The sequence below is a fragment of the Athene cunicularia genome (genome assembly GCF_003259725.1).
Source record: "Athene cunicularia isolate RWA chromosome 15 unlocalized genomic scaffold, athCun1 chr15_part1, whole genome shotgun sequence".
Lineage (NCBI taxonomy): Eukaryota > Metazoa > Chordata > Aves > Strigiformes > Strigidae > Athene > Athene cunicularia.
In genome coordinates this window covers 1,487,646-1,505,305 of record NW_020799121.1, presented here as the reverse complement: position 1 = coordinate 1,505,305, position 17,660 = coordinate 1,487,646, and the positions used below count along the sequence as shown (strand labels likewise).

The 17,660-nt window shown below is 36.7% G+C and overlaps 1 protein-coding gene across 4 annotated transcripts in view; it reads left to right on the top strand.

Annotated features, from left to right (window-relative positions):
- MTMR3 (myotubularin related protein 3) overlaps window positions 1-17,660 on the top strand; it is an 84,245-nt gene that overhangs the window by 25,725 nt on the left and 40,860 nt on the right. For 3 of the 4 annotated variants that reach the window (XM_026859461.1, XM_026859458.1, XM_026859460.1), the window contains exons 2-5: window positions 5,523-5,603; window positions 10,280-10,360; window positions 10,757-10,846; window positions 12,039-12,155. In XM_026859461.1, the coding sequence (XP_026715262.1) occupies window positions 10,358-10,360; window positions 10,757-10,846; window positions 12,039-12,155 (210 nt within the window). In that variant the 5' untranslated portion in view covers window positions 5,523-5,603; window positions 10,280-10,357. Of the gene's footprint in view, window positions 1-2,059; window positions 2,170-5,522; window positions 5,604-10,279; window positions 10,361-10,756; window positions 10,847-12,038; window positions 12,156-17,660 lie in introns of those variants that run through there. The other variant, XM_026859459.1, reaches the window with a different exon arrangement.

Here is a 17,660-nt window from a genome sequence, read left to right as displayed (position 1 = left end):
GGGGGGGGAAATCTCATGGAAGTGTAACTTGAAAGTCCCAAGGAGTCTTGAAATCAAATATGCTTTTTGGTTCTTCCTATTCTTGATAATTTTTTTATTGTATATTTCTTTAGTGTTGCATTGACTTTCAATAAAATACAATGTCAGGAGCCTGTCTTGATGGGTATTGTGTAATGCTGCTCTTCTGGAACAGCAGCTGCCTTCTTCCAGTATTCATCCAGCAAACAGAATGGCCTGGGTTAAAGCAAAATGTTACCTGATGAGGGAAGGAGGATGAAGAGGTGGTTTTTGGAGGATGAGTAAAACCTGTGATTAACAGCCTCTTAGCCTTGTTTGTTGCCTTTCTTCTAGAAAGGAAGAAATATGGGAGGGAGGGTGACTTATGACAAATGGGCTGTGAGGACCTCAGTGGAAAAATGAGAAGTATGAGGAGTAAAATTATTCCCTTCTTATTTTGTTCTGCCATTTCAAGTAGAAACTTTGCTGCCTGGTCTCTGTCTTGCTGACTTGCTTTCTGTTTCATATACCTTTTCACATAATAGCCCCTCTGCAGCACGCTTGGTCACCTTCTTAGCTTAGACCCTAAACAAGTCTTGAGTTTCCACGGCTCAGGCCCTGGCCTGTGTTCTGCATCTTGTCAACTTTTATATAGGACTACTTGATTCAGCCCCCATCCTTGCAGCTCTTGCAGTTCAGACCAACGTGCGTACCATGTTGGTCCTTCTTGGTAGATACTACTTGTCTGTCATGCACATAAAATGGAAGAATATGGAGTAATTGAAATAAAATGAACATGATGGAATGGGTAATTAATTTGAACTTTAAACTTCCAGTGGCTGATCAGAACATCTCTGATAGGTAAATTGTGTCCTGGCTTATGTATGAACAGTTGCAGCATTTGAATCTCAGCTTTATCTGGATGAAAAAGGAATTAAACCCCTGAAATCTTAGAGGAACGTGACATTTTCTTCACATTTTGGTTTCAAGCTTCCTGTGATCTTTTGACCTGTGTTTTGAGATCAGTGGAGCAGAATATTAATATACTCTTTTATTCAGAAACTTTCCTTAAGTCTTATTTATTGGAATAATTAATTCTGTAATCCCACCTAAAGTTACACTGATTTTTATTCTTTACATCAGTTATGGAAAATGGGACTTTTCCTAATGCAAGATCAAATTGCTTTTACTGCCATTGACTGTTAGATAGGTGCAGTCTCGGAAGTGCTTCTACTGCCTTCTGTACTGCTTTCTTTTGCTCTTTCAAGCTTTCTTTACAGTTTGAGATGCTTTTTTGGTTTAACTTTGAACTGTTGCTTCTGTATTTAATTTTTGAAGAGTGTAATGTGATCTTTTTTTAACTATTATGCAGAGATAATCAGCTTAAGCTGCTTTAAAAACAGATGAATGCCTCTTCTGAGTGGGAAGATGAAGCTAATATGCCTACCTGTAAAGGGTTCTACAGGAAACTAAATTACCTACCATTAATGATGAGTCAGTGCAGTGATACATGTTGACAGAAACTTTTTTGATGCTTTGGACTCATTTTTATTTTTCACTCATAAAAGCGTGGGTATAGTGGAAGATGGAGTAAGACACTCTTGAAATGCTCTTACATAGGACACTTTCCCATCTGTGTTAATGGAAAGTAAGGTCATCAGTATGGCTGTTGATCTCTGCTTACTCTGTCATGCGTTTGAGTATGGATGTGTACACTCCATATTCAGCTGCTTTCTAAAATGGAAGTTATGTAACTTCATCTGTGTAAGTGTATGACAGAGAAGACACATGGCAGTAGAAACTAGAAAATACTTCCCTGAAGATCAGCATTCCCCCTTCTCTGTGTATGTTTTAAAACTTTCTATTAAGTAGTAACCTTGCACTATCCCGTCTCAGGAACAACTGTATTCAGGGGAACAGTCCCATTGCTCTCATCCCCTTTGTGGTTTTGAACTTGGCCACAAGCAAATGACGTCACCCCAAGTGGTAGGCAGCTGATAGTAGCACTCTGTTCCTGTTCTTGAGCACCCAAGAATAAGGGTAAAAATGGGGGTGTGGAGGCAAGCTAAAGTCCACTAGGAAGAACATAAAAAGGAAAGAGGAGAACAGTCTACAGCCAATATTCAAGCTAAAGCTGAGCAGAAAGCAGCCAAACAACAAGGTGATGAAATGGTAAGTGTGTGATAAAATGGTGCAGGAGGAGGTTCGGTCACTGCAGAGCTTGGTTATGTGGGAACAGTAATACCGCAGAGTTAGAAATGTAAACAGAAATAGAGAACTTCTAATCAGAAGCTGCACTTGCATAACATTAAGGTTGTGACATGGTGTGGCATAACCAATGCAGAAATGATGTATTTCAGCAAAGGGAGGAAAAAAATACATCTTTAAAATAGTCAGTTGCTAGAAGTTTGGGTTGGTTTTGTTTGTAGGCATCTTTATCAGGATAGCTTTGTGGCTAGAGAAAAGCTGGATTTGTTGTTTTCTAAAGCTATTCTTCTCTCCTGTCATTTCACTTTATGCTTGTCAAATCACACCTGTTCCTGCTAGATAGAGCCTTTCAGCTAAGAAACTGAAGTGACAACTTTCCAATCTCCTAATTAAACAAACATGTTTATTAAAACTTCTCAAGAGTGTTTTTCCTAGTTATTTGCCAATGTTTTATTTAAATGTGTTAAGAAAATCATGGTCACAGACTCTTGGTATAATTTAGGTTGGAGGTCATGTAGTCCAACACTACTCAGAATAGGACCAAATGATGCTGGATTGTGTTGCTTAAGGGCTCCTTGGGTTTGAAATATCTTCAGGGATTAAAAGTTCTACACCTTCACAACCATTATTCTGAATTTCCCCCTGCAATTATACTTGTTTTACCGTTACAGTATGATTGATATCTCATCCCACCACTACTTCCCCATAGCATCTTCTAAGAAAAAACAATGGAGCCATGACCTGTGTGCTAGTTAGTGTTCACCTAATGCCCAACTTCCTGAAATAGTCAACAGAGAAGGATCTGAAGCAGATGGTTCAAAGCAAAATCTTAGTTTAAGTGTTTGTGTTCACGTCACCCTAAGTACTGGAGCTTTGTGGCAGAATTTGTTAAAAATTGGGCAATGTTAATATGTCCTTGAGCACCTGTGCTTAAAAATCTAAACCAAACGAGCTTTGAGAATGACAGCCATTATAATAAGAAAGATGGTGCAAAGCCAGTGTCTTTACTAGATATGTTTTACTTGTAGGATTTACTGAAACCCTCCTCTTCCCTTTTTCATCTCTTACCCTTTGCTTTCCTAATGGTGCTGAATCTGTTCTTTGTGGATCTGACAGAAGAGCTAATGCAGAGGAAACGGTGGGAGCACAGGGAGGGGGAGGCTGCGTCACCCTCCTCAGTGGCAGCAAACTTAGATGTGCTTAGCTGTATTAATTAAACAGTTATACACCAGTACTTGGGATTGCTCCTCCCTTGAGTAATTAATGTTTTTGAGATGGTAGTAGAATTCAGAGTAATGTTTCTTACAGTCAGCTTTTTTTTTTAATTTTATTTTGGCACAAGTTGTTGACTTAGGAAGTGATAACATTTGAGGTGCTTATCTGTGACTAGCAGCCTTGCAAGAGGAATGCTGAAGAACGTGTCATGAAGTGTTTTTTGAATACTGGCAGGAATAAAGCGGAATTATTAACGCTTATATTGGAACATTTTTCTCCTGTTTTTAAAACTCTCTACAAAATGCTTGAGATTCAGTGGCTTCTTCCAAACCTCATTAAATTCAATAAAAAGCTTGTTGCAGATTTTTGTGAAGGTTTTTTTTTCCTTGGACCTAAAACACGTAAAATAAGTCTACCTCCTGCTACCCTAAATGTGTATCTTGCCTTTTAAAAAGCAAGGATCTAGCCAGAAAGCTGTCTCTGAAGAGTAGTTCTAGAGTTGCGTAGTCTGCTTTCATAGCTTTTTTTTTTTTTTTAATAAGCTTGCGAAGTATTCCCGTCAAAGGTGACTTTGTATAACCAAGCAGCTGTAAAGTTGAACTTGTTGCTTGATCAAACTGGTACCTCAAAGTAAAACTCTGTCCTTTCTGCTTCGTGTGTCATATTTAATTATCAACCCATAAAGCTCTTGGAGTTGGCATTTGACTTGTTAGTTGAGAGAGATTTTAATATTTAAAAAGTTGACCCCTGTTGCAGGTAACCAAATGTTGCTTTTAGAACTGTTTTACAAAATGTTGATTGATGATTACTTGAGGTTTTTAACAGCTGTGATCATTCATAAGGTGTTTTCTGTTAAAGCAGAGCATTCTAATATCATAATTTTAAAAAATAATGGCTGAATGTCAGTACCTATGAGATTCCCTTATAGTGTGTTCACTGTGTGAAATGTTAGAATTTCTTTTGCTTGATGCATTTAAGTTTGTACTTTTAAAACTATTTCTTTCTACTATGTCAGTCCTGAAATTATATGTCCTTGTGTACTGAAAATATTTTTTATATTTTCTGTGTCATAAGCCATAAACTAAAGTACGCAATAAAAGCAAAATAGAGAATTATTTTTTTAATGGAAAAAGTGTTTGTGGCACATCAGAGTACAAGCAAACTATTTGTAGCAGTAGGATTATATGTTTATAGAAGTTAGACCTTCCAGGCACATACACATGCAGAATGCTATTGGGATAGCTTCCAAGTTACTGTGAAGAACAAATCTCTTGGTACACTGGATACAAGGGAGTAGTATTCCATCAGTTTGGCTGCTTGCATGCTTTGGGAATGGTTGGGTTTAGTCTGGAACTTTAATTCTAGGGTTTGGGTATTTTAGTATAGAACTTTGTGTCCCAGCAGTCATTCATATGCTATAGAAATACCTACTGAAGTGACTACATACGAATGAAGCAAATCATATATTTTCTCCATATAATTTTTTTGACAAATATGTATTTGGGACACAATACTTAAATGTATTTTTGAGGAAATAGCTGTTTGTACAGCACTTGGAAAGTCAAAAAGATAGGGCTTGGGAGGAATGGTATCATATGAGCATTGCTGTTCACCTTGGCTTTTTTGCAGCTTTGTCTGAAAGTACTAAGTATTAACAACCACTGTTTGGAGGCTTTAATCTGCTTGGGGGGCGACAAAGCTAATTTTAGTGTAAAATTAAAAAACACTTTTGAAGATTGATAGAAAAACAGTTGGATCTCCTATAAAAGAGTTCTCCTGTAGCTTATATTGCTTTTTTTTTTTTCTTCACTTCTATGTACTAAAGCAGTGTAAGAAAAAAATTGAATTGCTTTGCGGCCACCACTTCTGAACTGTTCCTTTCCAGAAAAGAGGCCTTAACCAGCACACATGTACCTGTCAGAATCCAATCACTGAATTCCTTCTTTGTGTGCATTAAGATGTTGGTAGTTAGGACTTACATAGTAGTTAGTACTTTTTACTTTCCCTCTTTAAGACAAACTCTGTATAAGTTGCTAGCTATTTAAGAAGCCTTTTTTTTTAATGTAGGTCCGTGTTTTGAAGTACTGTCCTTTTATTTGCAGTTGCCAATGTGAAGTATTGGAGGAGTATCGTTTGAAACTTTCTGGGACAAAGAGGATTGTTTTATTACCTCTCATTCTGTGGTAAGCTAATTGTGTTATTTTGGTAAAATGAATTGCCTGTTGAAGGTGGATTCTGTGGTTATCATTGATTACTCTCTTAATTAAATAAAGCATTTTCCAAGATGTTAAACAAAAATCAATATTTTACTAAGTTGGAATTTGCAACCTTTAATTATATAAAAGAAGTGACTTCTTAGTTGTGCACAATCTTTACACAGCGTGATTCTTTGTCTATCTTGCTCATATTCCTGAGTAATGTGCAAATGTCCATATTGTTAGCTACTTTCCCAGTAAATAACTTTTGAAAGCTATTCAGTTACTTCTATGTGTGGTGCCAGGAAAGAGCAGGGAAACCTTCGTGTCAGGGATTGAAACGTGGGAAACTTAAGTGTTTATCCTTATCTCAGAATAATTTCCTTCCACCTGTGAAAGGGGAGGAAGTGTTTTCAGTTTGTAACAGAAGCATCTTTTGCTAAAGCTAGATCACATTCTTGAATATTTAATTCTCAAATTTTCTAATGCTGCTTTGTCAAAACCTTTGGATTCCTATCTAAAACTTAAAGGGCAACTGTGATACAGCATGTAAATAGCTATGTTTTGAGACTGAGGGTCAACTGCATTCAATTTAGATACTAAAATGAATGGAATTCAGAATCTGGACAAGGAAGTCAGGGGAACAAAGTGAAATGATTAGGCACTTCTTTTTTCCTTCTTTTCCCCTCCAGTTTTTCCTTTCCTTGCCATAAGTCCAACTACGTTTAAATATATCTGAATTTAAGTGATCCTTTATTTATGTCATCTTTGTTGTTTAGAATCAGTGGCAAACAGATGGTTATTGCTAGTCTTAATTATATACATAATTTAGGCCAGAAGGCACATCTGAAAGGAAAGGTAATTAAGATGTTCCCATACTGGCAGAACAGAGTCTGAGGTTACAACCTTTACTAATCATATGTCTTTTCAAGCAGAACATAAGCACGGTGAATTAACAAGACTAACCTCTTTTTTGGTGTAATTTAATATATGTGAAACTACGGTTGAAAGGGCAGCACAATAGATTGATAACTTTTTCTGTTCTCAGTCCTAACCAAAAAAACCCTATTTCTAACAATAAAAGCAAGTTTCACTGCACTACGTATAAGCTATCTACTATTTATATGTGATTCTATTTATAAGTAGGACCCTCAATTTGTGGATGCTTTTTATGACGATGTTTTCTTGGTCATTTATTATCTAAGCTGTATTTGAACGTTTCCATTTAATTTCTGGGAAATGGTTTTTACTGTCATGGAAGAGCTGATTATTTGCCAGCTGCAGTTAAACAGAACAAGAATTCTGATTCCATTCTCCAACTAATTAAAAAAAAATGGTATGGGCCAACTGGTCAAATGATACAAGTCAGCCAGTTGTGCTAGTCTCACTTGGTATCAAGCAGAGCAGCACAGTGTGTTAATTACCATGGGTAAAATTCAACAGAGTGGCTTGCTGGAGTTGACAAAATGAAGAACGTTCATGTTCTTACTTCTAAGGCAGTGCTCTTAAAGCTAGGGCCAGAAACCTCCTTGCTAGCAATTTTTAGAAGTACTTTTGTGTTGTGGCAGTTGAGTTGGTGAAGCATTTCACTAATACCTAGGAGCAGCATGAGACTGCAAACTATTTGTTTTAGAACCTGTCTTATAAGTTCTTGTACCATTTGTCTTGGCAACATCACAGTTTATATGTGATAATCCTGATTAAAACTGAAACTGACATTTATTTTTCACACAGCTTTCCCAAAATTCGCCCTAAAAAGGAAGATTCTCAGTTGTGTAAAAAGCCACAGTATTATAATAGAAGCTGTTTTGCAGCTGAATGCAGCAATTAGAATAATAAACCTGTTCTGCAGTAATTGGGATAGTCTTTGTTGATGTTTTATGCTGGATTTTAGGAGAACAGCTGTAAGAAATTTTAAAAGACCTAATTTTCTAAGCTAATACTGTTTTTTTATTAATGTATATATAGTTATATAGTAAACTTTAAAAATAAATATATCTAATCAATCTGAAGTATAAAAGAACAATGTTAAGTACAGTGCCTAATATATTAAAACTTCAGCAGTAACACTAAGCATGCTTTAGATTTGTAATAAAGCTCATCTTTTTAATTAGGTCCATGTTTCTTTGATAATTGTGCCTGAAGTTCAAGGAATTTTCTGAAATAGCAAGGTATCTTTCATATTCAGAAGGCTTTACTATTAATGTTTAAAGCTTTGTTCAAGTTATTCATAAGTTGTCTAGAATTGAGCTGGAAATATTTGCTCTTAATGACTTTAACAGTGGCTGCTATTCTGGAAGAGCACAGTTGGTGCTGGTGAAGAGGTAGTTGGCTGCAGAAGGCCGTTGTGCTACCAGCCTGCAGGAGCAATAACTGAGATGTCCTCCTCAAAAATGTTCATATAAACATGCCCGAACTCTTCATGGTTCTTCCTGCTGGCTGGCTCTAGACCTGAGAGCTGAATGTGTAAGTTTATTGTCATTTTAAGGATGGAGAAGGAGATTTGTGTAAACCTTACAGTATTTAAACCCATCTTCTCTTGAATCATTAGTCTTCATTGTATCAGGATATACTCTAAAGTTAATCCAGTCTGCACCCTTCTTGATGGATGAGCTGTATTATAGAGGTAGATTGGATGAATAAGCCTGTTGCTTAGCCAGCCATCATTTTAAATTTGATTGAGCAGGAGGATCAGTTTTTAAATCTTGTAGATCAAGGAGAATGGTGCATCATGTAATCTTGAAACACATTCAGTGAGAACCAAAGGTTTGAAGCTGAAACCAGATGCATTGGAGAGACCTGCTAAACCCCTCCTTTTTCGGTATCTTCAAGTGAAGAGTAGACATGTTTTTGGAAGATAAGTGTACCCAAACACAGCATACGTAAAATACCAAGTCATGCTGGTATGAGCACAAGATCTCATTCTGAATACAAGGGCTGGAATTTTATGGCCTCTGATACATTAAAGATCCAACCTGATGGATTTATGTCCTTTCTAGTTTCGATCATTGTGATTCTTTGAATATTCTTATTGGATACACTGTGGGTTACAAATGAACCATGTTCTGCTTCTTTTGAAACAAAAACATTAAATAATTCTGCCTTTTAAAAATCAATATTAACAATAGTACAATCTTCATCTTGTTGTTGGTAGATCGCATTTCTAGATTTCCTTCATTTCTGATAACTTAAAAGAATGTTACTATTTTCCATTGTTCTTGCAGGTGTGGAAATTTCTGTGCTGTTTTTTAATTCTTCCTTACTGATTTCCATAGTTGATAGATTCAGACTTCTATCAAGTCTCCTAGGTTTTCTTGCTTATTTAAAATTGGGGTTTTATATTTACTTTTTGCATTAATTTTTAGTGAATCGGTGCTAGTTCCAGCTTGATTCTGCTCATCATTTCCTCCTTTTATATAAATATATGTATACACATACATGTCCTTCTGCAAGCCATGTGATTTTGAACCAACTTGCAAGCTTTTATATACTGTTTCTCCCCTACTCCAGGGACATACAGGCAGTTTATTGTGATGCTCCTATTTAATAGGGATTTGGGGGATAGTGTAATGCTTTCTTCTCGATCATCATTAGACAGCGGGGTGTTTTCACTTCAGAATATGTTTCAAAATCTGCTGCTCCTTTTCCCTTTGTAAATATTCTGTACAATATACAGGATGTAGTTAGCACTTCCTGCAGTAGGGGTGTGCTTGTGACCTGATGGATTTGTGGTTGACAGAAAAAATACTTCAACACTGATAGTTTGAAATATTTTTGTAAATAAGTTGACATATGAACTGAGAACTGACTGAACTCGACTGATGTGTTTTGATTTGTATTTTTATGTGCTGTAGACTGCAAAACCCATAAAATACCTGAATGAATCCTTTTCTTTAAAAAAGAGGAGAACCTACCTGAATTTAAAAAACTGAGTATAAGATAAATCACAAAATCAAATTATAACTTCAGTATTCACTTCAATCATTAAGTTCCTAATAGGGTCAGTTGTATGAACTTCAAGACTGTATGCTCTTTAATATTCCCAGAAAATTTGCAGATGATAAAAGATCGGGGAATTATTAGATAGTGGGGAGAGCAGGTTGCTAGTGTATAGTGATCTGGAGCTCTTGAAAAGGTTGGTGCAGGAAATATTTTGATATGTTCATGGATGTAGAAGATGAGTCATAACTGTAAAATTAGGAATTTTATCTGTATATGAATTCTAATTCATATGCAGTAGTTGAAACAAGATTACTCCAGGGGGATCCGACAACCTGTGTTACATAATGGGTCAGACTAAGTGATCACAGCGGCTGCGTGGTGCTTAGTTGTTGGCTGGGGTTAAACCACGACAGTGATCTAGAAAGATGAACATGGTTTAATTTAAATTATATAAACATTGGTCTAATTGCTGCATTCAGATGGGTATTCTCCCAGCAGTACATTCAAAGATGACTTTTCAGAATGAACAGAAGGAGCCAGACACATTCTGAAACAATTTTGTCTCTCAGGAGAGTTAGTTTATATGGATTTCATCTTTTCATAATTACTGTTTTCTTGCAGTTTTCTAACAGCTGAATTCTTAGTCTTTGAAAGTTAATTTGTGTTTTTTTGCCAAAAGAAAATGAATTTAACTTCATCATTATACTTTTCTGGTTTTCTAGATTTTAATAGTAAGTGAAGAAGAGCCTCAAAGTATTTTGAGTCAAGACGAGGATTTCTCCTCCAATCCAGGGCCTGTCATGGTAAGCAAAAGGGGTTTGTAGGGTCTGTTACAGAGCAGAGTAGGCTAAAATCTGAAAAACCATAGTGAATTAATGTTTACATGGGGAGTTGTTGAATTTTAAGTATAGTACTAGGCTAGGCTAGTTAATGCTTTTTTTCTAATACTATTACAGGTTGTCTTTTTTTTATGACTTTACTAATTGGGCTGCAGGAGGGAAACTGGTTTCTAATATTATATTTGATTCTTTTGAGTGCTTGTCTTTGGAAGGTTAGTAACTTTAGTAAGTTACTGATACATGAATTCTCTAAATGCTTCATTCTGTTTGAGCTTTTCATTGGTCATTGATAGCTTGCTATGTGGTGAAGAAGGCAGCAAGTGACAGTGCTGAAGTTAACTGTAATGCTTTGTTTCTCAGGATGAAGAGACTCAGCACAGCCTTGAATGCATCCAGGCTAATCAGATTTTTCCCAGGAAGCAGCTAATCCGAGAGGATGAGAACCTTCAGGTAATCACCAGTTTGCCAGTTAAGCTCACCATATCTCTAGCTGACCTGTGTATTCTCTGGCCTCTCCCATAGAATTTTCATTGGCAACTGAGCACAGTAATAGGAGAAACACATTTTCTTTTTAAATACTCACATACTGTTGGTAGGACAGAGAACTTGTGCGTTATATTACAAGAGATTCCTTAGAGTGTCTGAAAAGTACAGCCATTACTTGTGTAGTAATTTCAGATGCTAGGTTTTATTCCGTAGTTTAGAACTCTTTGTTTTTTAAAAGAATAACACTAAGCTTAACTAATTCTACCATTACTTCTTTTTACTGAGAAGCCAAAAGTCTTATGTTGCACAAAATAGATATTTTTTGGTTTCGTAGTTTTCCAAAGTTCCTTTTGCAGTCACTTTAGTTCAAGTGTAGACACTCTTATATCAACTGAAAAGGTAGTTTGTTTCATTTTAATAGAAAATATTTTAATTGATTTAAGCTAAGTTGGTGTAAAACAAGGTTATTTTAAAGTTGACCATATACACTTTTCACCCAACTCAGCTAAATTGGGCTTAAGTCATATTTTAAACAGTTGCAATTTCTATGTGCAATATAATACAACTGCATGTTTTCTGACTTCATAAAACAGTAGCATGTCATCCATTTTCATATTTGCAGTGAGAAATACGAAGCAAAATTATGATTTGTCCAACTGACATCAGCTGTGTAGCATTTAAGTATCCAGTCTGAGCTGGTTAGCCTGAGCTTGCTTAGTGAATATTGGGCACCAACAGCATATAAAATTATTCATCTTACATGTTTTGCCTACTTTAGGATGATTTTAAAAACGTTATGGAAATGCCACTCTCTATTAAGTAAGGAGTAAGAGCATAAATCAAGGCGTTGGTCAGACTGCTTGCCAAAATGTGAGGATATTTTGCTCAGATTTTTCATTAAAATTCATTGTTTTCCCTGACCAAGCACTTACTACTCAGGAAAATTAAGAGAAAATGAGGAATAATTTTTTTAAGCAGCGACAATTAACCCCTGAGCCAACCTTACCCAAGACTTTCCTTCTTAGCAGTAACAGCTAGGCTGAATTCTCAGCAGTGTTTCATTTTGAATTTATGATACTGTGTGCTTTAGTGTATGCTTACTGGAGGTACATATTTGGTAAACGTTTTCTGAAAGATTTTTATTCCCATTCTGAAGGTCCCATTCATTGAACTCCATGGTGAGAGTACGGAGTATGTAGGACGAGCAGAGGATGCCATCATTGCGCTTTCTAATTACAGGCTTCACATCAAGTTCAAGGAGTCTGTTGTGAATGTAAGTGTTATTCATGCTACTATGGTAATACAAGTATTCTGAACGCAATCCAAATAAGAGAATTCAGGATAAGGGTATGGTGATCCTGCCTTTTTAAGGTTAGTGGTAAGGAAAAATTTCTTTATGATGTTCAAATCCCAGTTTTCACAGATATGTATTTAGGCATCAAAAGATGACTCAGCACCTCTGAAAATCAGGCTTCATAAGGAAACGTCACATCACTCAACTTTACGTTCTTTTTACAGCTGGTTATGTCAGCCATTTGTTCTCCCTAATGTGTCTCTATACTCAGAGAAATAAAAGTTCTTCCAAAGAGCTGTTTGGAGCATCTAAGCAGCATTCATGCCTTGCTTGGAGTTTCAAAAGGTGGAAGTAGGTCCAGCTACTGAAGTTACATGCCTGAAGTTGGATATTTTGAGTTGGATATTGACAAAAGAGATCTGTGAATTGGACCTCATCTTCAGATGCCTGCCATTTCTTTAAAGACCTTTACTCTTATATATGCATTCTTAAAAATTGTTATGTATCCAGCTGCTCAAGATCATAGACATAAATGGACATTTTATAGTCCTTTGCAGTAGTATAATGCTGATGTATACTAGTCTTGCTAGTTGTAATACCATGTGTGAGCTATATAGAATTTGGTAGGACATTATACATGGCACAGAAATACTTTTGTGGGTATCTGTAATAAACCCAGTAAAATAAAATCCAAAGAATCAAAGCTTCCGCCCCCCTGATGATGGGCTTTTTACCGGTCTCCTTATTTCAAGACAAGGCCTGACCTGGTTCACAACTGCCACATGTCAGTCACAAATCCTGAACTATGCAGTGGCTAGTTAAGTGTAGAACACCAAGGCTGCGTGTTAATCCAAAGCTGAGAAAACCAAGGGAAACAAAATACAAGAATTTACAAGTGTCCAACACATACATGACTGAGACACAAGTGACACAGTGGTTGGGAACATCAGTGAGATCTCCTGTACACCTAACCAATTTAATCTTTGATGCCATGTCGATCTTAAATTCAAATTGGTTTTTTTTGTTCTGTGTCAGAACTGAATTATTAACTCTCTAAAAATGTTGTGTACTAACTGAAACTCAGTCTTTACTGGTTTATGTTGTCTCTAATCATATAGTTATGTTATCTCCAGACTTTGAAATGTGCCTGTGTCATAGTTATTAATCACTTCAAGTTCTGTTTTAGCTCATGAATTGTCTATGTAGTAGGCTGAATAGGCATGTCTACTAGGCTGGTGAACATCTGTGTACAGCATTAAAATGCTGAAGTTCATGATGATGTGGGGTTTTTCATCAAATAAAGGTATTATTTCTGAACATGGCAATTACGCAAAATTATGGCAAAAAATTTAATTGGAAATTTAAGGGCTATTGTCTTCCACTGCTGACCCTACAAAGGAGATGATAGAAGTATGTGCAGATGCAGAGGTGACATAACTTTACTTTTCACTTCTCTTAATGTATAGTCAATCCTGAAGTACAACTGGAGGCCTACAAGTTAAGCAGTAGGTGCCACCACACATCAGAATGGTGGCCAGGGGTCGGCTGGGTGCTGGGATGCCTCGAGTGCAGTCCAGCCAGATGCATCTCTACATGCTGCTGGCAACAGAGAAGATGTGTTACAAGGCATGTGTTTTATAGGATTCCTTTGCTGCTTTGTGATACAAACATGAATTCTAGGACTGGATTCTGCCAAGGGGCCTGCTACAATAAATGTATATATTCTATTACTCACTGTTAGATTTTTTTCTTAATTCAGAGTCTGAATGTTGTATGAAATTGACACTAGAATTGACAAAACAAGACAATATTTAAAAACAACTTGCTGAGACATGAGAAATAGAGAGTTTGTTCTGAGGAATGTCAGGAAGTGAGAGTAACTTTATTAGAGAAGCCACTAATGCATGTACTGCACTTACTGTCATATCTGTCCTTAGGATAATTCGGGGTATTAATTTTTAAGAATTTTCAGTTTATTATTTTTGAGCAGTAACAAGAACTGGTGTTTTCTTAAATAATATTCTTTGTGTTCAGGAAACAGTCCATAAATGTTTTGTCAGTATTACCATGTTAATTTTGCTTCCCTGATTTCTATCTAGTATTCTGCCCTCTTGGTCTGTCTGATGTCTCCAAGGTTGTTAGTCCTGCTTCATATCCCATCATTAACCAGAAAGATTCAATTAGATAGTGTATGAGGTAGAGCAGAATAGAGAGTATTCTTCCGTAATCATATATGACCATCACTAATAACATAATCTAAACTGTACTGGAATCCAAGGCAGACAGGATTTGGAGTCTCTTTAAGGACAAAACATAGATGCAATAATTAGGAACCATATTTAAAATGTTAAATTCTGCAGTGATAATCACTTCAGTTATTGTTGATCAAAATTATTGATCACATGGTGATTTTTCTAAATTAAGTCTTCACTGAGTAATTTTTGATTGAGTTCATCGTGATTCTTTCTTACTGTTTTTATATAGTTACGGCTGTTTAGAAAACACCTGTAAGACGACCTTTTTTAGAAATGTATGTTTACTAATGTTAGGAGTTGTTTTTTCTATTTTTTTGAATGATTTTCATAAGAATCACTATCCTAAGTCCAGCCACACTAATGACCTTGTCACCTCAGCAGAGAGAGTTGCTTTTGTGTAAGAGAGGATTCTTAGCAAATATCTGTATTACAGTACTTACAAAACAAATTGATTCCCTGTGTCTGAATGTGCAGCTGTTCTGTGTAGGCATCTCCTCTTGAAGTAGGTGGGATATTCTCATGGTAGAAATGGTCCTCCAGAGAAAGCAGGATGCTTGTCAACTACTTGCCCCTTAGTAAAGGCAACTGCATGAAGGAAATGGAATCCAGTTAAAAATGGATTCCTGGTCTTTGTTTTTTTTACCTCACTGTTCTCTTTTTGTTTACAATTCAATAGACTGGCTGTCAAAATGATGCTTGTGAAACCTCAGTAAGTAGCACAATGCTGCTGGATCACTTGCTGCACCTGTGCTTGAAAATAAATACATTTTAAAGTTGCTAATGCTCACATTGCAACACTGCAGAAAATGGCTGTATGCGTAAATCTCTTCGATGGATAATTTCCTAGATCACAGTAGTAACAGGAACATTGGTGTTTTAAATGCAAAAACAAAAGATCCAGCAGACCATGCATAAATTGAAGGGATTATGACATTCAAAAGTGTTGACTTACATTTATCCATGGGATAAAAATGCAGACTCAACAGTGATCTCTGGACACATGGGAAGTTTGGTTCCCAGGCTGATCACTATTGATTGTCTTTCCTTAAGAAAAATCAAACTTTGCAGCTGGTGTTTCTCTCTAAACATTTTTCTCCCTGTAACCTAATTGCATTTATGAGACAAATAACATTTTAGTGTAGTTTATGAAACCATGAACTTGTATGTAGCCTCTTTCACATAGTAGATTTTGAACACGGTATTAAAAAAAGTGTCACACTGGCAAGTTGAGGGAGACTTTCAGTCTTGGTGATTAGGTGAGTTTTAGTATGAGCTTTCCCTTGTTTGGCCTTTAATGGCAAAGTGGTTGGTTTGGTATTTTCATTACATTTGCAGCACAGCTGTGCTTCATCTGTGCTGAACAGTAGCTTACTGCTTGTTTTGTTCTCAACTCCTGATGCTCAAATTGTTCACATTGCTTGCATGTTAATTGTGAAAGCAGAGAGGGGGACTGAGTGATTGTCTTCAAGACAAAACCTAAGTATAATTAGTTGTAATTAAAAGCAAAATTTGGCTCAGGTACTCCTTGTAGGTTATATGAACAAGAACACACCTGGAGGGTGTGACTCCCTCCACCTGGGAGAGTCCTCGAAGACCTTCTGAGCTGACCTTGCATCCTCAGTTCCTCCACATGTCCTATTATCCCATGCTTCAGGACGTACAGCACGTAGCCTTGGCCTTGTGCTGTTTAAAGTAACCAGTCTGTATCATAACCCTGACATTATTTCAGACTCAGAACTGGGAAAACAAGAATAAAGTACTAATTACAGCTCATGGCTCCTGTGTGCCACATGGTATCCTGGAGAGAGTCAGGCCAAGTGGTACATGGGGTAGAGTGTATAGCATAGTCTCTTGTGAAAGGGCTGGCGTAGAGCAGCCTGGCCATGGTCCACTGCATACTGCTTGGCGTTGTGGTCAAGGGTTGAGCCATGGGTGGGTTGTTTCAGCAGCGTAAACATAACTTGTGCTTTTTCTAATTACAGAGGTGTATTTCTCTAAATATATCTTGTACTGCTGTTAGATAACAGGCAGTTACAGTAATTAAAATAATGATAAAAGTTCAAAAGGAAAAAGTTCGAGTTGTCGAATGTTGATATTGTTTGGAATGAGATAAATTTAATGAAGAGACAGTTAAAGGACAGATACTGCAAGAGCACGCTGCTCTAGTACTCTCCATTATGCGATATGATTGGCCTTGGATAACAATGCATGTTTATTCTTATAAAAGCAAAAATTATTGCTTCTCCACCGCTTCATTGTGATAGCCATTATTATATGGTGAAGTGCCTGCAAATAGAATTGATGGCTCTTTCAAGAACAAGCTAACTGCACTGGGTGTCAGACTTGCTGCATGCATCAGCCTGAAAAACATAATGAAAATGGAAGGTTATCAGTGGGAAATAATGGGGAATGAAGGCAGATAATTTTACACAATTTTACTGGGAGAAGAATAATGGACAGGAAGGAGACTGAAAATGCAAGAAGATCAGAGGACAGATTTTTATGACCGGAAAAGAAAGTTAAAAAGATTGATACGAAGTTTGCCCTGAAGAAAAACCGGCAGATTCTAAGGAAATAGATGGTGAGCTGCAAGTAGACTGTCAAGAGAAAAAAGAATGGCTATTTAGCAGAGGGCAAATTGAAAGGTCATAGAACAAAGAGCGACTTTGAAGGAAGAAAATTAAAAAACAATGCAGGAGTAGAAAAATACTTAGTATGTCATTAGAGTGTAGGCAGGAGTATCCAGAACCAGACTGCTAGGAGGAAGGGAGCAAGGTGAAGAACTGCTTAAATGAAGATGGACATGGGAAAAAATGCAGTAAGAGAGGGCTTGGGGAAAAAAAAAAGAATATTAACAGAAAAAGCTGCATTTGACTAAAAAAAGCAAGTCTTCTAGAGTCTTAACTCTTTTAACTGGGGAAAGGTTACTTTCCATGTTGGTGTCACCGAAGTCAGTGGTAGATTTAAATAATTCATTGGGTGTTTGTGAGGCTGTCCAGTTGGGAAGAAAGAATGGAAGATTCTCCAGTCAGGTCCATTCAGTCCCTTAATTTATTAGACAAAACTATCACAACAACTTATCTTGCAGAGTAGGATCAAGTAGGAAAAGGCATGGAAGAAATTAGCAGTTAAAATAAAAATATTAACTTATAGCAACAGTACATCTGATCTTGTCCCTAATGCATTTAAATACCTGTTACATTGGTATCTAAATACTCTCTGCAGGTGA